Here is a 19,003-nt window from a genome sequence, read left to right on the forward strand (position 1 = left end):
TCATTGGAAGACGCAAGCTGCCAATCATGCCCATGCCCGCCCTTCTACTACTATTGGTGAAATCAGCAGTCCGTTTGATAGACCGGCCGACTGTTGGTCAATGCTGCTCGGCGGTTGCTGGGGACCGCCTACGGGCTCTGCCATAGGCGGTGCAGGCGGACGGGGCGCGGCGGGGGACACGGCGGCCGCCGCGGGGCTCGATCGGGCAACGGCGGCGACGGCGGCAGCGACGGATCTTCCTCCTCTCTTATTCCCTTGCTCCTCTTTTTTCCTTCTCTTTTCCTTTCCGGCCGGGCCTCGTCCACTTTCCCTAACGGCGGCCTCGATCCTACGGTACCAAGGAGCTAGGGAGGCCGAGGGTGGGCCCAGCCGTTGGTGCGGGCTCTGGGCCCGGGGCCTTCCGTCCTGAAGCTGGAACCGGGGGCGGGGTCGGGACACAGTTGTCGGCGGGAGGAAGAGGGAGGAGACGGGAAGCCTGACAGCGGCCGCCTCCGCCAGGCGCCTGCCGCCGCCTCCCTTGAGACTGCCGCCAACTCGGCTGTCGAGTTCCCGGGCCCCCAGCTGGCAACTGGGACTCGGCCCTGCCGGGCTAGCGGGGTCGGGACGGCGGGGCGCCGGCGTGCTGGGCTCGGCGCCCGAGGTGGGAGCCCAGACGTCTGGAACGTCCCGCGCCCCGCCTCTCCCCCGCCCCCGCCCGAACCCCGGGGCCTGGGGAGCGGGAGGAGGTGCCAAGCGGGCAGACCACGGAGGAGGACATGGGAGGGGAAGTGTTAAGGGTAAACGCTGGGATCGGGTTTGTAGTGTGGAGTTACCTATAAAGTGATTTTAGAAACACCTTCGTGGTGGCAGTTGTTGACGTTCTTGTTCATCTTTTCAGTCACCCTCCTTCCGTCCCCCATTTTTTCCTTCCATTTGTTTTTCGTGTTTTACAGTAAAGGCATGACTTCCTGGCACCGCAGGGAAAATCGGGTGCAAGCCCAGAAACTATTTCCCCACCACCACTTGTTGAAAAACTGATTTGAAGGCATCTCCGGGGTTGAACAAACGGAAAGTGCCAGGATTTGATGCGTCTCTGGTTTTGCTCTGGAGACCCTTCCCTGCTAAGTATCAAGACGAAAAAAACTGGAAACTAATCCGGTAAACATTTAAACTTGAAAACTTATGATGAGTTTTATTTTGATCTAGTAAACGATTTGCTTTTTCTCTTTTGTTGGCTAATTCTTGCACTTTTTAATTTCTTCATCTGTTGAAAATGTCTTTATCTTCTGCTGAAAACACTTTTGTTCTTTGGGTATGTAAACTCGAGCATCCTCTACTGGGTGGAAATTTGCCTCTGCAGTAACACAAACAGACTTTTTGAAATTACAAACACATTGGAAAGTATAGGCCTTTAACATTAGCACAAATGTTTGGGCATTTTATGCTACAAAGAATTACATGCTTATTGTTTTTGAAATCCAAATGTTTAACCATACAAGACTTTTTACATAGAAAGTAAGATTTACGCATTACGGGGCACAAATATTTAATATTTCCCACAACTAGGATAGAACCATTAATCATAATTGGTACTGATTTGTCGGGGGAGTATAAAACACATACCATTTACTTAGAATATAAACATGTAATGGTAAGTATTGGGTAGGAATCAGAGCTGCCTTCTCTGCCGTTGCAAACCTGTAGCCTAACACAATATTTGGCAAATGAGAGCTGTGCAATTAAAAAAAAAAAAATGGAAAAAATAAAATTAAATCTATTAAAACCTAGACTTTGTCGTACTTTTCAGAATTTCTGTGGAATGTTTAATCTTCTGGATCCATGAATGTCTGATACCTTGGCAATTTAAAGTTCTTTTGAAACAGAGTTCATGTTACCCAGCTATTCTCTAGTATGTATTCATGGAGTACTCCATCGTTTCTGATTACACTTATAAAGCATAATTCTTTAGCGCACACTTAGAATTATTTCTCTAACATATTTATGCAGACAGAATTCTATCTTGAATTTTATCAAATTCACTTTAACTTCTTAAGTCTTGGTTATTGTAAGAGCCCAAAGGTGTGGCCAGGGAACAATTAAGACTTGATGATTTGTCACCTACCAAAATGTGTTCATTATCTGAAGGTTTCAATGCCCGTAAGGCTGTGATGTTGGTATTTAGTGCAGTGCTCATAAAAGTGTGTTACTATTGTAAATTGAGAAATTATTAAGCTGCTTGTAGATTAAATAAATACAAATATTTGGACAAATAGTGAAGGTACTCATTTACTTTTTCCATCAAATTTTAATTGAGGTTCTGCTGTATACTAGACAGTATGTTCTTGATTTTGTTCTTACTAGTTAATAAGTGAAGTAAATGTTAAATGTAATTACTAATTTTAATGGGAAAAGGAAACAAAAAAGTATTAGAGAAATAAGACTGCATATCTTAACACCTTTTGGAAAACAGAAGTATACATGCATTACGAAATAACTTGCTTTGAACTGTGTATTTTGGCTTTACAATTTAATGTCATTGTTGCTGTTAATTATACTAAATTTTTTTTGTGTGGTTTTTACTCAGAACAGTTTTGGAAATTACATTCATCTTCATATAGAATTATGGCAGTTTTTAGGCCCACCTGTTTGTAAAACTTTGTCCACATTTGTGTTCCTAAAGTCAGTTGTCCCAGAACAGTGACAGGAAAGAAACGCTTTTGAACTTGAAGGCATATCTAAATTGGATGAGATTAATACAATTTATATCCTGAATGTAATTTATATCCTAAATGTTGACCTGTTATTAGGTTTCCCTAAATAATAGTGACATCTGGGATAGTTTGAGTTCTTTCTTTATAGTCTAATTTATTTGAATTTCATAAAAATCAAGGAACAGACCTGATTGCTACTGCTTAGTAATTTGTTCTAGTTTTGCCTTTCCTTATATATTTCAGGTAAGCTAAGATTAATAGACACACAGTCTACTAATTTAAGTTGTTTTGAAGTATTTAATCTTAAAATGTTTATATACTGCCTTTTATTGTTCCAGAATGAACTGTTGTTATAATACTTATCTTTGTTTCTTTTGTCTTGAAAGAACCATATTTATTTAGAGTCAGAATGGAGCGATTTGTAGTAACAGCACCGCCTGCTCGAAACCGTTCTAAGACTGCTTTGTATGTGACTCCCCTGGATCGAGTCACTGAGTTTGGAGGTGAGCTGCATGAGGATGGAGGAAAACTCTTCTGCACTTCTTGCAATGTGGTTCTGAATCATGTTCGCAAGTCTGCCATTAGTGACCACCTCAAGTCAAAGACTCATACCAAGAGGAAGGCAGAATTTGAAGAGCAGAATGTGAGGAAGAAGCAGAGGCCCCTAACTGCATCTCTTCAATGCAACAGTACTGCGCAAACAGAGAAAGTCAGTGTTATCCAGGACTTTGTGAAAATGTGCCTGGAAGCCAACATCCCACTTGAGAAGGCTGATCACCCAGCAGTCCGTGCTTTCCTATCTCGCCATGTGAAGAATGGAGGCTCCATACCTAAGTCAGACCAGCTACGGAGGGCATATCTTCCTGATGGATATGAGAATGAGAATCAACTCCTCAACTCACAAGATTGTTGACTAGGAGGTTACCACCATTGTGATCAAGATAAATGTGGAGTATTAAAGTTATGTGTTGATTGTGTGGTTCATTTTTGTATTTATTTCATTTAAAATCATGTGACGCAGAATAGTTTTGCAATGTGTATATAGTTGCAGGCAAAAACAAAAACAAAACACCTCACTGCAAAACTTATTGTTAATTTTAGTCACCAATGGTATAAAGCAAAACCTAGGTTTAGAGTGTGCTAGGATACCTGAAACCTGATGGTTATCTTTAAAATTAATGGTTTTTCTCCTGAAATGTTTGTGCATGGAAGAACTGCCCTGCTTTTTTACTCTGTTGCCGTGTATGATGATTCCTTGTAAGATTACTTAATTACTTGGATGGAAGACTAGCCTATTGAAGCTGCCGCCAGGTAACACCACTTAACAGTAACTTAAAGGAATTATTTTCTTTAGAGGATCCTCTTCAAAAAGGAAGGGATAGTGAAAAAGTGTTCTTATATCTTCAGATCCCTAGCAGAAATGACTGTGTATTTCAAACTACGTGTTACTTGTATATGATGCAGTTACTTACCTTTCAATTCCATACTTCCCCTGCCCCCATTTTAAAGGCTTCTTGTTGTATTTGGTAGCAGCTTCAAGTGACCAAAAGACTAAAATCTTTCAATGTCGATGCCAAAAGCCAAGGGGAATTTTGCAGTGACAAGATTTTAGTCTCTTACTATGAATACTAATTTCAAACCATAGCTTTCATTTTAAGCATCATCTTGCATTTGCAAACTTTTTTCTATGTCTTGCTGTTAAAAGACTTCAATGTTGGCATTTTTATTTAAACATGTTATGGTTGAGTTTTCTCTTTTTTATAGAGAATTAGTAATGATTTTTTTGGCTGACAGATCAGATAAAATTACTTTCTATTCATTTTTCTATATGACTTTATGAATTTATTTAGATGAATAGTCTAGACTAGAAACAAGTTTACTTTATCTGCTTTGCCTCCGGTGGTACAAGGTTTTTAACATGGATGGTAAACAATTGTCTAGAAATTCTGGCAGGTTTTTTGTAGTGGAGATCTGGCAGTATCCTGCATAACTTTGGGTGAGGAAATTGTTCTCTTAAAGATCAACCATGTTCAGGAAATGATCTCTGTTTGAACCTCACTGTCCTGTAAGGTTATCCAAGTAGCTTAGCCTAGCTAAGTTCTCTCAGAGACCCAAATTATATTTTTTGAAAATTTAACAGCTGGAAACTTGGACTAGAGCTTTAATGAAAAATCTTAAATTCTTTGAAATTCAAGTTAAAAATACTTATGAGATATATTTCTATTACAAAGCAGTGACAAATTATGCCCTATGTGACTTGGAGTTCTTTGACTTTTACCACAAATCTTCATTTATAAAAGAAAAAGCCAAAGTGAAAAAAAGTTAGGTTGTGTATTTTTCAGTAACAGCTTTCCATGTCTTAAGACTTTTTTACAGACTTAAGTTTCTAATTCAGGTTGTCAAACTGGCCATTTAACTTCAGAGATTTGCTTTGTTTTCATTAAAAAAATAAGCCTGCCACCAAAACAAATCACTTATCAAAATGTGAACTGTTTTCCTCATGTTCAGTTACGTTAAAGTAGTATAATAAATGCATGCCTAGAGTAGTGCTCTCATTGATGAAGCACATGTATGAGGAAACCAGCAGCAAAACATAACCATATGTGTTTTGCGTTTACTTCCTCTAGAAAAGAATTTGCAGGCAACCATGTTTAATTTGAACTATCCAAGATGGTAGATTTTAGAAGCTAGGAATAATTTGAGTTTTATAGCACTGTTTTCAGAATACAAAAAGTTAGATTATACAATCATTCTGTTTTTTGAAATTCCATGTGATTGAAACTGCTCCCTATTATTTGGGTATTAATTTGCACTAATGGCAAAATGTAATGGCAGATCAGCTTTGAGAGTGGTCCTAAGCAGTAAACTGGATGATGTTGCATTAGAAAAACATCAATAATTCATATTTAAGTTTCTAGTAGTTACTACTGATTTGATAATCACTTAAATTTTACATATCTTAATGTATTTTTCAGACTCCTAATTCCCACATTCACTTACCTAGGGGCATAGTCCATTCTGTTAGGATTATATCCTCCCCTTAGAAATGTTTTCCATCTTGTTGTGGGGATTTGGTATTAATGTTTCTTCATTGATTATGAAACTTTTGTTCCCTGAAGCTAGTTGACTTTGTCTAAAGTGAAAGAAATAAGGCAGAATGATTGTTGTAGCCTGCTCGAACTGATGCACATCCCTGAGACCATGATTGGCATATGTTAGATAACAAATGAGGATGTCTAAGAGGCATATGCTGCTTTGGAGGTGTAGTGAACGTGTGTACAGAAGTTTTCAATCTGAACTATATAGTGTTAGTGTGATGCTATACTATTGGAAAAATAGCGACTTCTTTCTATTTTATAAGTTGTATGCATAAACATAAGATTTGTAATGTTTCATTTATAAACTGCCTTCTTCAACACATGTTAATAGTGTTTTCTCAAAGTATTGATAGTATGTCTTCCAGAATTTCACGATATGCTTACAGTAAATAGTTCCTAGCTTGTTGAAATGTTAAATTCTTTGTTGGCTTTCTTTTTGATTCTGTGGAGGTGTATAACAAGCCTGAAGGACATTGTAATCATTTCTTACAGGGTGAAAATTTAGAAAGATTGTGTATGAGAGCTTGTATAGTTATTTTATCCATTATCATCTTTGATTAAGACTTAAAAAAATGCTATTTCCAGTTAATGCATTTGGCCCCATGTATTTTCAGGGACCAGAAAACATTCAAGAAAAGGTTCTGCATCTTGTAATGGTAACCAATTAAGCTTGAGATTGTTCTGAAAGTATCAGTTGCTTTAAAAACTGTTGTAAGTGCAGTTGGCAAGATCTCCAAGCTGAAACTTCCATGTTAAAATTTTGCCTGTAAGAATTTGCACATGAATGTTAATGGAAAACACAAAATAAAACTTAAGATAGCCCAAAACAAAAGCCACAAACAGTTCATCATTTGGTGCTTAGTCTTTGTAAGGGCTCTCTGTTGTTTGACTTACCCCGGCTACCATTAAGTGAGGACAAATCACCTTAAAACGTGTTCATTTGATTCATAACAAGGAAGATTGGGTCTATGATTTTATTGCAAATCTTAGCCTAAAATAAATTGTTGTAACTTCTGGTCAGCACTGATTAAAATGTGAATAGTGAAGTGGCTGTCCTAAACTGGTTTATCTCAACCCACACTATCATAGATTTCTTAGGTAAATACAATTCTTATCTAGTGGTATTCTACTTGTATTCAGAATACTGTATTAAAATTTTACTATTTCATTTTTGTATTCCGTGCTTATTTTTTGCTCACGCATGTATGCTTAGTATAAACGTGTCACTTCTAAAGTTTTGTCTCTTTTAGAAATAAATTTCAGAAAAATTGCTTCAAAAGATTTTGAAAGCACATTTTGTTTTGTGAGTCAATGACAAATATATCTCCTGATTCCAAAACAGCAGAATCTTATTGAGTTATTTTTCTACTAGTTATAGCTCCCTTTTATAATATTAGTCATTATACTCAGTGTAAAAGTATAAAATCTGTCAAATCAGATTCACATCATAGCTACAGATATCCCTTTTGCTCCCAAATTATATAGAGAGTATTTAAGCTTAATCATTGCTTTTAATTGGAAATATTTTAGTTTTTTTTTACTTTTGGAAGTATTAGTTATTAAAGGATGTAATTTGTAAGTTTCACTGCTATATCCTCATTACCACTTGTAACAAAAAATGCATACAAATCAAAACTATTTCAATTTTACATAATTTTGAGGGAAAACCTGCTACTAATCACTTCTGTTTGGCAAAAAATCAGGCAGTTTTTATTTTTTTCTGGACTCAAAATGGCAGAAAGGGCCTTAAGTCAATAGTTCTGCTTCCAGTTTATTATTTATTTGTTTGTTTGTTTATTTATTTTTGAGATGAAGTCTCGCTCTTGTCCCCCAGGCTGGAGTGCAATGGCGCGATCTCAGCTCACTGCAACTTCCACCTCTCGGGTTCAAGCAATTCTTCTGCCTCAGCCTCCTGAGGAGCTGGGATTACAGCCATGTGCCACCACGCCTGGCTAGTTTTTGTATTTTTAGTAGAGACGGGCTTTCACCATGTTGGCCAGGCTGGTCTCGAACTCCTGACCTCAGGTGATCCACCCACCTTGGCCTCCCAAAGTGCTGGGATTACAAACGTGAGCTGCCGCGCCCGGCCCTGCTTCCAATTTAATGTTACCAAACCATGAGAGTTCTGCCTTCACTTTTCCTAAAGTGTCTCACCACAACCTTTATTAAATGTAAACCTATTGAATGTGCCTCTGAGTCTCATAAGTTTCTCTTTTTCCCCCCACCCCCCATTTATGTGTGAATTAAATTGAATTATGTACCTGTGATAGGTCATGATGCAAGGATACTTCTGGGATCAGACTAGCTAACCCTAGCACTGTGGAAAGCTAAAAAGCTTAAAAGTAGGAAGTAGAACAAGACTTTGATGTGATGTGTGATTTGCATCATATGAATAACATCACTTCTAACGAATTACCCTTCCCATATGTTACTTGCTTTCAATTGTTTTTATGTATATTATTTAGAGTGAATGCTTCTTAGCTCTTCCTTGCTTAAATGTTAGAATCAGATAATTTGAAAGCCCGTGTCCTCAAGTTCTTGGCCAAATTTGAATAATATGCAATCAACTGGTGTTTACTGAATTTCTGTCTCTGACACTAGCCACTGGGGGATACAACAGAAAAAATAATAATCCCAGCCCTTAATGAGCATGCATTCTAGTTAAGAGACATTGTTACCATATAGTGACCCTGGGGGTTGGGAGTGATTAGAGAGGTCTTTGTTTTTTCTAGGCGGCTACTTTAGGCATTCATCATGAAACTTGTTGCCAGTAAATAGTTATCACTGGTTCATCTGGTTTCTCATTTTGTACTGGAAGAGCAATAAAAGTTCAAAATTTGCAGATTTTTTAAAAGGTCTGCTTCTCCTTTGAAAATCTGGTAGTCTATATAATCCATAAAATAATAGTTTTCAGAATCTGTTAGGTGATGTAGCTAACCAATTTAAATGCCTGTAAAGTAAGAACCTGCCACAGACACTTTACTGAAATACAGTAAGAAAGGCACTTCATTGAATATTTGATATCAAGATAGTCACTGGTGTATCTATTGACACATTAATGATTATCATAATTCAGTCGTCTGGGTTAGTATGTATATTAGATGATATCGTCTCCAAACTTTTTTTTTTTTTTTTTTGAGACGAAGTCTCGCTCTGTCACCCAGGCTGGAGTGCAGTGGCCAGATCTCAGCTCACTGCAAGCTCCGCCCCCCGGGTTCCCGCCATTCTCCTGCCTCAGCCTCTGGAGTAGCTGGGACTACAGGCGCCGCCACCGCGCCCGGCTAATTTTTTGTACTTTTTAGTAGAGACGGGGTTTCACCATGTTGGCTAGAATGGTCTCGATCTCCTGACCTCGTGATCCACCCGGCTTGGCCTCCCAAAGTGCTGGGATAACAGGCGTTGAGCCACCGTGCCCGGCCTCTCCAAACTTTTAAAACATAACAGGAATCGGTGTGTAATAGACTTGGTTTTTATATCCCTTTTTCCTTTTTGAATGTTTTTCTTTTTACTGTGCTTAGGTAGTACCTATTCAACAGTAATAATGATGATAATAATGAACATTTTATGTATTGTTAATCTAGAAATTCTACTTTTTTGTTTGTTTTTTTGAGATGAAGTCTCTGTCCCCAGGCTGGAGTGCAGTGGTGCGATCTCGGCTCACTGTAACTTCTGCCTGTGCCTCCTGAATAGCTGGGACTACAGGCGTGTGCCACCTCACCCGGCTAATTTTTTGTCGTTTTAGTAGAGATGGGATCTCACTGTGTTAGCCAGGATAGTCTGGATCTCCTGACCTTGTGATCTGCCCACCTCAGCCTCCCAAAGTGCAAATTCTACTTTTATGAATATATCCTACAGAAATAAAATAGCAATATATAAAGATATCTGTAAAAGGAAGTTCATTTTAATATAGTAATAAACAACTACAAATATTCTGAATGTCCCTCAGTAGGGCAGTGGTCAAAACATTATAACACATCTATGTTATGAGCTGTTAAAGTGACCTAAAAGTATGGATCAGAAGAGATGTCTACAGTAATTGCTAGCTTAAAAAATTACAGTGTATTTTCTCACTTTTGAAAAAAATAGAACAAGGCTATGTAAGTGCAATATATTTGTACCAGATGAGCAGACACACGCCGAATGTTAAAATAACAGACAAGTTGTGACACAAAATGGAGCAGGGGGGAGAATATTCATCTGCCTTTTTATACATTCTTGTATGGTTGACTTATTTAAACCAATTACATATTATTTTTGTCACACACAAAATATAAGGTAGACTTTTATTGAAACCTGTTCACACAATGGTGATATCCAAACTGTAAAGAAGAGCAATATGACATAATTCATCTACCTTATTAATGAAAATATTAAATCATTTTAATTTTCATGTAAGAATTTTAATTGATGAGCAAATATTCATTTTTTTAATTATTATTTTTTTGAGATGGCATCTCACTCTGTCCCCAGGCTGGAGTGCGGTGGTGCGACCTCGGCTCACTGCAACCTCCTCCTCCCGGGTTCAAGTGATTCTCCTGCCTCAGCCTCCTGAGTAGTTGGGATTACAAGCATGTGCCACCATGTCCAGCTAATTTTTGTATTTTTAGTAGAGATGGGGTTTCACCATGTTGGCCAGGATGGTCTCTATCTGACCTCATGATCCGCCCTCCTTGGCCTTCCAAAGTGCTGGGATTACAGACGTGAGCCGCTGCACCCGGCCTAGCAAGTATTTTTAAATATCTTTTTTGAACTCTTTTATAAAATTAAGTTGCACCTTTACAAAGTTAAGGCATCATTATTTTTTCCAAGTCATTCGTTACCAAGCAGGTAGTTGGGGAGCAGGGTCAGTTTCAAAGCTATGACTTTATTATCCCTGCATTTTTACTCTAAAAATCGCCTATGCCTTCTAGATGTTTACAGTAATTGTATAAATTACTCCACTCTGCTTTAATAATGCCTATAACAAACATAAATTTAATCACTACTAAAACTCTGTAGATAGGTTTCAAAATCTGCTAGTTAATGGGAATAAGATCAATGGCATACATATCATCAGGTAATTCTTTACAACTTATAACAATGTCTATATGCCACCTTAATTTTCTTTTTCAGAAAACCGGTATCAGATAAGGATTGGAACTTCATGCCCCGTAATCATTTGTCATCTTCCTCTCCAGGAAGATTGCTAATTCAGAATGTACAGTCCTTTGAGTGTTGTTTCCTGCTGAGGGATCACCTAGCATCTCCTTGCTTAGTGATAAAATACTAGTTCTTTTACTACTTAGTGTAGTAGTAGTATAATACAGTCAAGGTGCCTTCTTTCCTTATAGTAATGGCCATCCGTTCTTAATCTTTCTTTCCTATATTACTTTCTTCTTTCTCTCCTAATATCTCCTCCTCTCCCTTGCAGATTCTAAATGCTGCACTTTTGGCCCAAACTTTTAGGTACATCCACGAAATGAAGCAGATTTTTGTAATTCAGTCTTCAAATACTGCCAGAATGCTGCATCTAGTATCTTCATCAAGACATACATGCTCATGTCTCTGGATTCTACATGTCTATAGAAATATATTTTACAATAAAATTTTTTGCCACTATTGTTAGTCAATTAACCTTTAACTCATAAGGTGAATAGTAATGTCTGTCACCTTGACTTTTGTGTCTGTTAACTGCTATTAACCATGAAGCTAATGCTATATATATATGTGTGTGTGTGTGCGATCAATTTATTGTTTCCTTGAGGCTATATAAAGTATCAATGTGTTAGCACTAGCTTGTTTTAGTCTGTTTTCACACTGCTATAAAGAACTGCCCGAGACTGGGTAATTTATAAAGAAAAGAGGTTTAATCGACCCAGAGTTCGGCATGGCTGGGGAGGTCTCAAGAAACGTACAATCATGGCAGAAGAGTAAGCAGGCACATCTTACGTGGCAGCAGGCAAGAGAGAGCATATGAAGGAGGAACTGTTGCAGTGAGCTGAGATCTGGCCACTGCACTCCAGTCTGGGCGACAGAGCGAGACTCCGCCTCAAAAAAAAAAAAAAAAACACTTGTAAAACCATCAGATCTTGTGAGAACTCACTCATTGTCATGAGACGAGCATGGGAAAAACCACTCCCATGATCCAAGCACCTCCCTCCCTCAACATGTGGAGATTACAGGTCCCTCCTTTGACATGTTGGGATTATAATTTGACATGAGATTTGGGTGGGGACACAGAGCCAAACCATATCAATGCCACATTTAGGAAAGAACTAACATTTACAAATATGTTTTAAAATTATATTCAGCATATCTTGGTATCATTTTATTTGCATCTGTATTCTTTTTAGATTTGATATTTTTGCTAAAACAATACGTACACACAGTTTAAAAAATCAGATAATGCTAAATTTCTTCTGATATTTCTTCTGATACTTACTTTTACTTTTTATTTCCTTCTTTTTAGAGATGGGTCCTTGTGCTCTGTCACCCAAGCTGGAATACAGTGGCACAATGATAGCTCACTGTAGCCTTGAGCTCCTGGGCTCAAGGGATCCTCCCATCTCAACCTCCTAAGTAGCTGGGGCTACAGGCAGATGCCACCATGCTTAGCTAATTTTTAAAATATTGTGTACATATAGGCAGGCGATTGGGGTGGGGGGTCTTGGTTTGTTGCCCAGGCTTGTCTCAAACTCCTGACTTCAAGCTGTCCTTCTGCCTCTGTCTCCAAAAGTAGTGGGATTACAGGCATGGGCCACTGCACCTGGACTTACTTTCATAGTTTTAAGTAATATGCTTATACCACCATTTTTGAATTATCAGTTTTACACATGATGCTTAAAACGAAGATTTTGTTCTCTTTCTATTATCATCCCACATTTTCCTCACTACAGGATTTTTATGGAGTTAAAATCAGTAGGCAGTATTTCAGTTTTTATGGCCATGTAAATGATTGTTCACCATCGAACCAAATAGTACACTGTGATTTTTTTCCCCATCTCCTATAATTTTTCTTAAATCTAATAATTTTATCTTTTTTCCCTTTGTTTTGCATTCTAGTTTTTCCAAATACATCAACAGATATGGCAAACACCTATAAATAATCTTTCCAAATGCTAATACATGTCAATTAAACTATAAATTCCTTTTTTTCTTTCCTGAGGCCCCCTGTCCCCTTCTTTCCTCCTGCTTATAATTCTGAACTTAGTTTCCTCTAGGTCTAATGCAGTGGTTATCCTGGGATGTCTTTTGCTTTACTGCTTTTCTGGCTAGTTCCTTCCTTTTCTGTATCCCAGATCCTATGCCTTGCTTAATCCATTGCGTGGCATAAGCATATCCTCCAAAAGCTTCCTGAGGAAGACCCCGAAGGGATATTTCTTAATATCTTGTGTGACTGAAAATAGCTTCATTATTCCCTCATGATTAATTACAAGTTTGGCTAAGTGGACCGAAAATAATTTTCTTTAATAATATGAAGGCATTGCTCCATAAATATAAATCACAGTGCATTATTTGGTGTTTTGGTATCTAGAGTTGTATTAAGAAGTATAGTGCTTTTCTCAACATTGTTTTGAAATATATAGTGTGATTTTATATTATTTTATATTTATAATATGAATATTAACCACCTCAGAAAGAGCAAAGCACAGATATCCCAGGATGACTGGGGCATTAGACCTGAGAAATAGAAGTTCAGATTGGAGAAGGAGAAAAGAGGCATGAGAAGAGAGATCTTCAGAAAAATAAATGTAATATATATTATGTTATATTGCATTATCGCTTTGATAATATACTCTCCTACACTAACTTTATCCTGCTTTTAATTTCTAAGGTATCTTTATTCTTTTCAGAACGTTTCCTTTTAATAGGATCCCATATTAGGTCTATGATGACAATATATTCTGTTATCTCTCTGTGACTATTACAATTTTCTTTCTTTCTTTCTTTCTTTTGTTTTTTTGAGACAGAGTTTCACCCTTCCACCCAGGCTGGAGTGTAGTGGCACGGTCTCGGCTCACTGCAACCTCTGCCTTCTGGTTTCAAGGGATTATCTTGCCTCAACCTCCCGAGTAGCTGGGATTACAGGTGCCTACCACCACACCCGGCTAATTTTTGTATTTTTAATAGAGATGGGGCTTCACCATGTTGGTCAGGCTGGTCTATAACTCCTGACCTCGCGATCTGCCCACTTCAGCCTCCCAAAGTGCTGGGATTACAGGCGTGAGTCACCGTGCGCAGTCAACTATATAATTTTTAAAGCTTTCTTCTACTTCTGCATCATCTCTGTTTCCTCTATTTCTGACTGCTTGTTTAGTCTGTCTCTTTCCTATTAGAAACACTATATTTTCCACACACAGCCTCATTACGACTTTTCCTGTGTACCAAATACTTTAATAACTGAGAAGAAATTCATAGTAGCCTTAAAAGGAAAGAAAGGAACCGATGAGCAGATAAGATATCTTGAGGAATTTCTGGACAAGGGAAAGGTTGATTTATGGATGATGAAAAGTAGATTGTATTGGATTGATTGAGAAGCAAAAGAACAGAGAAAATCCAAAGCTCAAAATGCTTCAAAGAAAAACACTTTCTGAAAAAACCACTTCTGAATTCAGAGCAGATTCAGAAAAATGGCAAATGAAACTGAACAAAAATGAAGAGGAGGAGATGTTGTCTCTGAATAATCATCAGAGTGAATGATTGTACAGTGTCTTACTATTCTTCTTATATATGCTAAACAGAAGGTAGCACTGTTTAATTGTTTAAGAGTAGAATATAAAACCTATAAACTACACTATAATAAAATGAACTGCTTATTATCACTAGTATGCCTTCTGTTATAACATAGAAAGGCCTAGAAAACATTATTCCAAAGAGGAATTTGTGATGCCTAGACTACTGTCAATGAAAGAAAAGAGGCAAATATCTGCCCAGCTCCTAAATGCAGCAAACTCTTTTACTATCTGTGATGATTAACTTTATGTGTCAACTTGCCATGGGTGTCTGGATATTGGTCAAACATTATTTAGGGGTATGTCTATGAGGGTGTTTTGGATGAGATTAACATTTGAATCAAAAGATTGAGTAAAGCAGATTGCCCTCCCTAATGTGCAGGGTGGGGGGCCCATCCAATCAGATGAAGGCCTAAATAGAATAAAAAGACTGACCCTTCCGAAAGTAAGGGAGAGTCTTCTACTGCCTGACTGCCTTGTGCTGGGACATTGGTTTCTTCCCACCTTCAAAACCAAACTGAAACATTGGCTCTTCCTGGGTCTTGAGCCTATCAGCAATTGTAATGAAGCCACATGATTGGTTTGCCTGGTTTTCGGGCTCACCGAAATGATACCACCAACTCTTCTGTGTCTCCAGCTTGCTGACTGCACCTCTTGGGACTTGTCATTCTGTATATTTGTGTGAGGTAATTCTTTATAATAAATCTCTCTCACCCAGATAAATGGATCTTTTTCTCTCTGAATATATACATCCTATTGGCTCTATTTGTTTACATAGGATGGTAACACAAATTTTGTCACTAAGAGTGATTCCAGAAGAACAGAATTTTAACGATGAGTTTTAGGAATTAATTCTGGGATTTCTGGAATTGGATCTCTAAGCTGATTAAATTTATAAACACTAATGATTTTATTTTCAGTAGGAAAAGAGCAGTAATAGTTCATGGCATGATCTGACAATGGAGATACACAAAATATCACCATTGGATACTCAACTACTTACAAGAAGCAAGAATCTGTTTATGTATAAGATACTTTGAAATATTTTTGGCAAACTAATGAGTATAATGAGATGGGCTGGTTGCTTCTAATGTCACTGAATCAAGTGAAGAAAGGAAAACGATGAACCCAGGCATTTGAATTTTCAACTCACATGCTGCATGAATGACCTAAAAGCTTCTGTGTGTGCCCTGAAGAAGACCCTTAGCTCTGGTACGTGCAGGGCTGAGATGGCTGAGAATCAAACCCAGATTCTCATTCTGTGACTTGCTAAATTACAATGCAAGTTGAACTCCCAGCCTTGTTAAGTGTGAACTGTTAAAGTGAGGATACTGATTGGGAAGGAATGGTATCCTGAAAGTTGGCATGAGCATGTATGGGAAGTCCCTGATAAACCTCAGTGCCTTTGAACCCCTAAATGTCAGTGGTGTCCCTCCTGAACCCCAGTAGGAGAAGCCACTCCACCTTGACTGAGAGCTGCCTCTCCATTCCCATGTGAGGAGATTAACCACATTACCTGAGGAAATTGTAATGGCCTCCACTAAAGCAGTTGCAGTTGCCATGCAAGACAACCATGAGTCTTCTCAGGATTCACTCCCAATACCCTTCCTTGCTTCTTGACCCATAAATAGACTTAAGACCCTAGTGGTTCCTAGAGGTGAGATGCAAAGTGTGGTCCATAAGTTGGAGTGCTACACTCCAAAAGAATTACTTGGGCTTTTAATTTACACAAGAAGAAATCCAAGGGCAACATATATGGGAATAGTTACTAAGGGTGTGGGAGAATAGTGGAAGAAATATAAAGTTGGATGAGGCCAAATTTATTGATATGAGCCCACTAAGCAGAGATTCGACATTTAATGTTGCAGCTTAGAGTCGGCCTATGGAGGTCCGGTAATCAATGGAGTTTTAGTTGAGGTCCATCTCACAGTGAGTCCCAGGGACCCCTAAGCCTAGCCTATGGTTATTCCTTCAGTTCCAGAAAGTTTCTTCAGTTTCTTCAGTTCCAGAAATTGGCATAAATATACTCAACAGCTGACATAATCCCCACATTGGTACCCTGACCTGTGGCATGAGGGCTATTCTGGTGGCAACGGCCAAGTAGAATTTCCTCTACCTAAGGATACAATAAAACAATAGCCAGAGCACATTCCTGAAGGGATTGCAGAGATCAGTGCTCCCATTCAAAGACTTGAAAGACGTAGAGCTGGTGATTCCCACCACATCCCCATTCAACTTATTTATTTGGCCTGTGCAGAGGACAGATGGATCTTTCAAAATGACAGTGGATTATTGTAAGCTTCACCAGGTGGTCACTCCAATTGCAACTGCCATATCAGATGTGGTTTAATTTCTTGAGCAAATGAATACATCCCCTGTATTTGATCTGAAAAGTGCTTTTTCCTTCATACCTATCAATAAAGACAGGTATGAAGGAAAAAACAGTTTGAAGCAGTTTGCTTTTAGCTGCCAGAGCCAGAAATATACCTTCATGATCCTACTTCTGGGGTCTATCAGCTCTCCAGCCATATGTCATAATTTTGTTCACAGAGATTTTATTGTCTTTCCCTTTTATAAGGGATCACACTGGTCCATGATAGTATGTTAATCATGTGAACAAGAACTAGCCACTACCCTCGATGTATTGGTAAGACACTTGCATGTCAGAGAAATACATCTGACACAAACTGAAGGCCCATAAAGTCAAGGAAACAAAAGACAAACGAAATAGGGGAAAAATAGTGATCTTCCACCTCAGTGACGCTTCTCAGGGTCTAGTGGTGTGGAACATGCCAAGATATTCCTTCTAAGATGGAGGATAAGTTGCTGCATATGGTCCCTCCTACAAAAACAAACAAACAAACAAATAAACAAACAAAAGAGCCATAATGCTTCATGGACCTCTTTGGATTTTGGAGGCAATACGTTCCTTATTTCGATATGTTACTCCAGCCCATCTAGTGAATGATCAGAAAAACTGCTAGTTTTGCCTGAGAACAAAAGAAGGTTCCGCCACAGATCCAGGCTGCCTTGCAACTTCTTTGCCAGGGCCACATGATCCTGCCATCCAGTGGTGTTGGAAGTGTCAGCAGCAGCTAGGGATGCCGTTTGGAGCTTTTGGCAGGCCTCTATAGGTGAGTGACAGTGGAGGCCCTTAGGATTTAGAGCAAAGTACTGCTGTCCTTTGCAGGTAACTGCTCTGTTTTTGAGAAACAGCTCTTGGCCTGCTACTACATTTTAGTAGAGGCTGACTGTTATCCATAGGCAACCACTAAGTTACCATATGACCTGAGTGGCCCATGATGAATGGAGTGATATCTGATCTACCTAGTCATAAAGTTAGGTGTGTACAGTGGTACTCCATCATCCAATAAAAGTGGTAAACATTTACATCAAGCACAAGTATCTTACATGAATAAGTGACCCAAATGCTCATGGTCTCCACACCTGCTACATTACCTTCTCTCTCCCAGCCTGCACCTATGGCCTCATGGGAAGTTCTCTACATTCAGTTGGTGGAGGAAGAGAAGATTCAGGTATGGTTTACAGATAGTTTCGCATAATATGCAGGCACTAGCCCAAAGTGAGCAGCTGCAGCAATACAGCCCTTTTCTGGAGGCTGTGAAGTACCAAGATGAAGGGAAGTCTTAATGTGCAGAATGTTGATCTGTGCACCCGGTTGTTCACTTTGATTGGATGGAGAAATGGCCAGACATGCAATTATATGCTGATTCATGGGCTACAACCTGTGGTTTAGCTAAATGGCAAGGGACTTGGAAGGAACATGATTAGAAAATTGGTGACAAGGAAATCTGAGGAAAGGATATGTGGATAGATCACTTTAAATAGGCCAAAAAATGTGGAGATATTTGTATCCCATGGGAATGTTCACCAATATGTGACCTCAGCAGAGGAGGATTTTAGGAGTTAAGTGGACAGGATGGCCTGTTCTGTGGATACTAGTCAGCCTCTTTCCCCAACCATCCCTGTCATTGTCCAGTGGGCTCTTGAACAAAGCGGCCATGGTGGCAGTGATACAGACAGGAGGGAGGAGGATCGGGTCCCTGGCAAGGGCCCCACCCTCAAGCCTAGACCTGTGGCCCTAAATGAGAACGGGCATTCCTGTTTTTGCCCCAGACATTGCCTTTTGGCCCACCACAGCCCCCTATCCTCTGCCCATATAAACTCCAAACCCCAGGATCCATGAGCAGAAAGCAGCAGAGTGGTGTGGGAGAGAAGCAGAGAAGAGAGAAAGCATCTTAACATCAAGAGGAGTTCAGCTGGGGGCAGTTGGAGAGGGGATTGACGACGGGATGGCCAAGTTCCAAGGGAAGATCATCTTCCCACCCCATTCCCTCTCCAGCTCCCCACCTCAATCACTCAATAAAATTCCCACATTTACCATTCTTCAAGTCCGAGTAATCTAATTCTTCCTGGATGCAAGACAAGAATTTGGGATGCACTGGGTGTGCGAACCCAAAAAGGCTGTCACACTGCCTCTTTA

At 39.1% G+C, this 19,003-nt stretch overlaps 1 protein-coding gene across 2 annotated transcripts; it reads left to right on the plus strand.

Moving 5' to 3' along the window:
- The first annotated feature begins 151 nt into the window (after window positions 1–151).
- On the plus strand, window positions 152–7,069 carry CGGBP1 (CGG triplet repeat binding protein 1). 2 transcript variants are annotated; one of them, XM_033211588.1, is made up of 3 exons: window positions 152–333; window positions 933–1,137; window positions 3,077–7,067. In XM_033211588.1, the coding sequence occupies exon 3, from the start codon at window positions 3,100–3,102 to the stop codon at window positions 3,601–3,603; it is 504 nt and encodes a 167-aa protein (XP_033067479.1). In that variant the 5' UTR covers window positions 152–333; window positions 933–1,137; window positions 3,077–3,099; the 3' UTR covers window positions 3,604–7,067. The 2 variants fall into 2 exon arrangements, with proteins under 2 accessions (XP_033067479.1, XP_033067480.1); XM_033211589.1 differs by lacking the exon at window positions 152–333 and adding an exon at window positions 344–640 and having other exon boundaries at window positions 3,077–7,069.
- The last annotated feature ends 11,934 nt before the right edge of the window (window positions 7,070–19,003 follow it).

The sequence above is a fragment of the Trachypithecus francoisi genome, unplaced genomic scaffold (assembly GCF_009764315.1).
Source record: "Trachypithecus francoisi isolate TF-2019V2 unplaced genomic scaffold, Tfra_2.0 Lachesis_group0, whole genome shotgun sequence".
NCBI lineage: Eukaryota > Metazoa > Chordata > Mammalia > Primates > Cercopithecidae > Trachypithecus > Trachypithecus francoisi.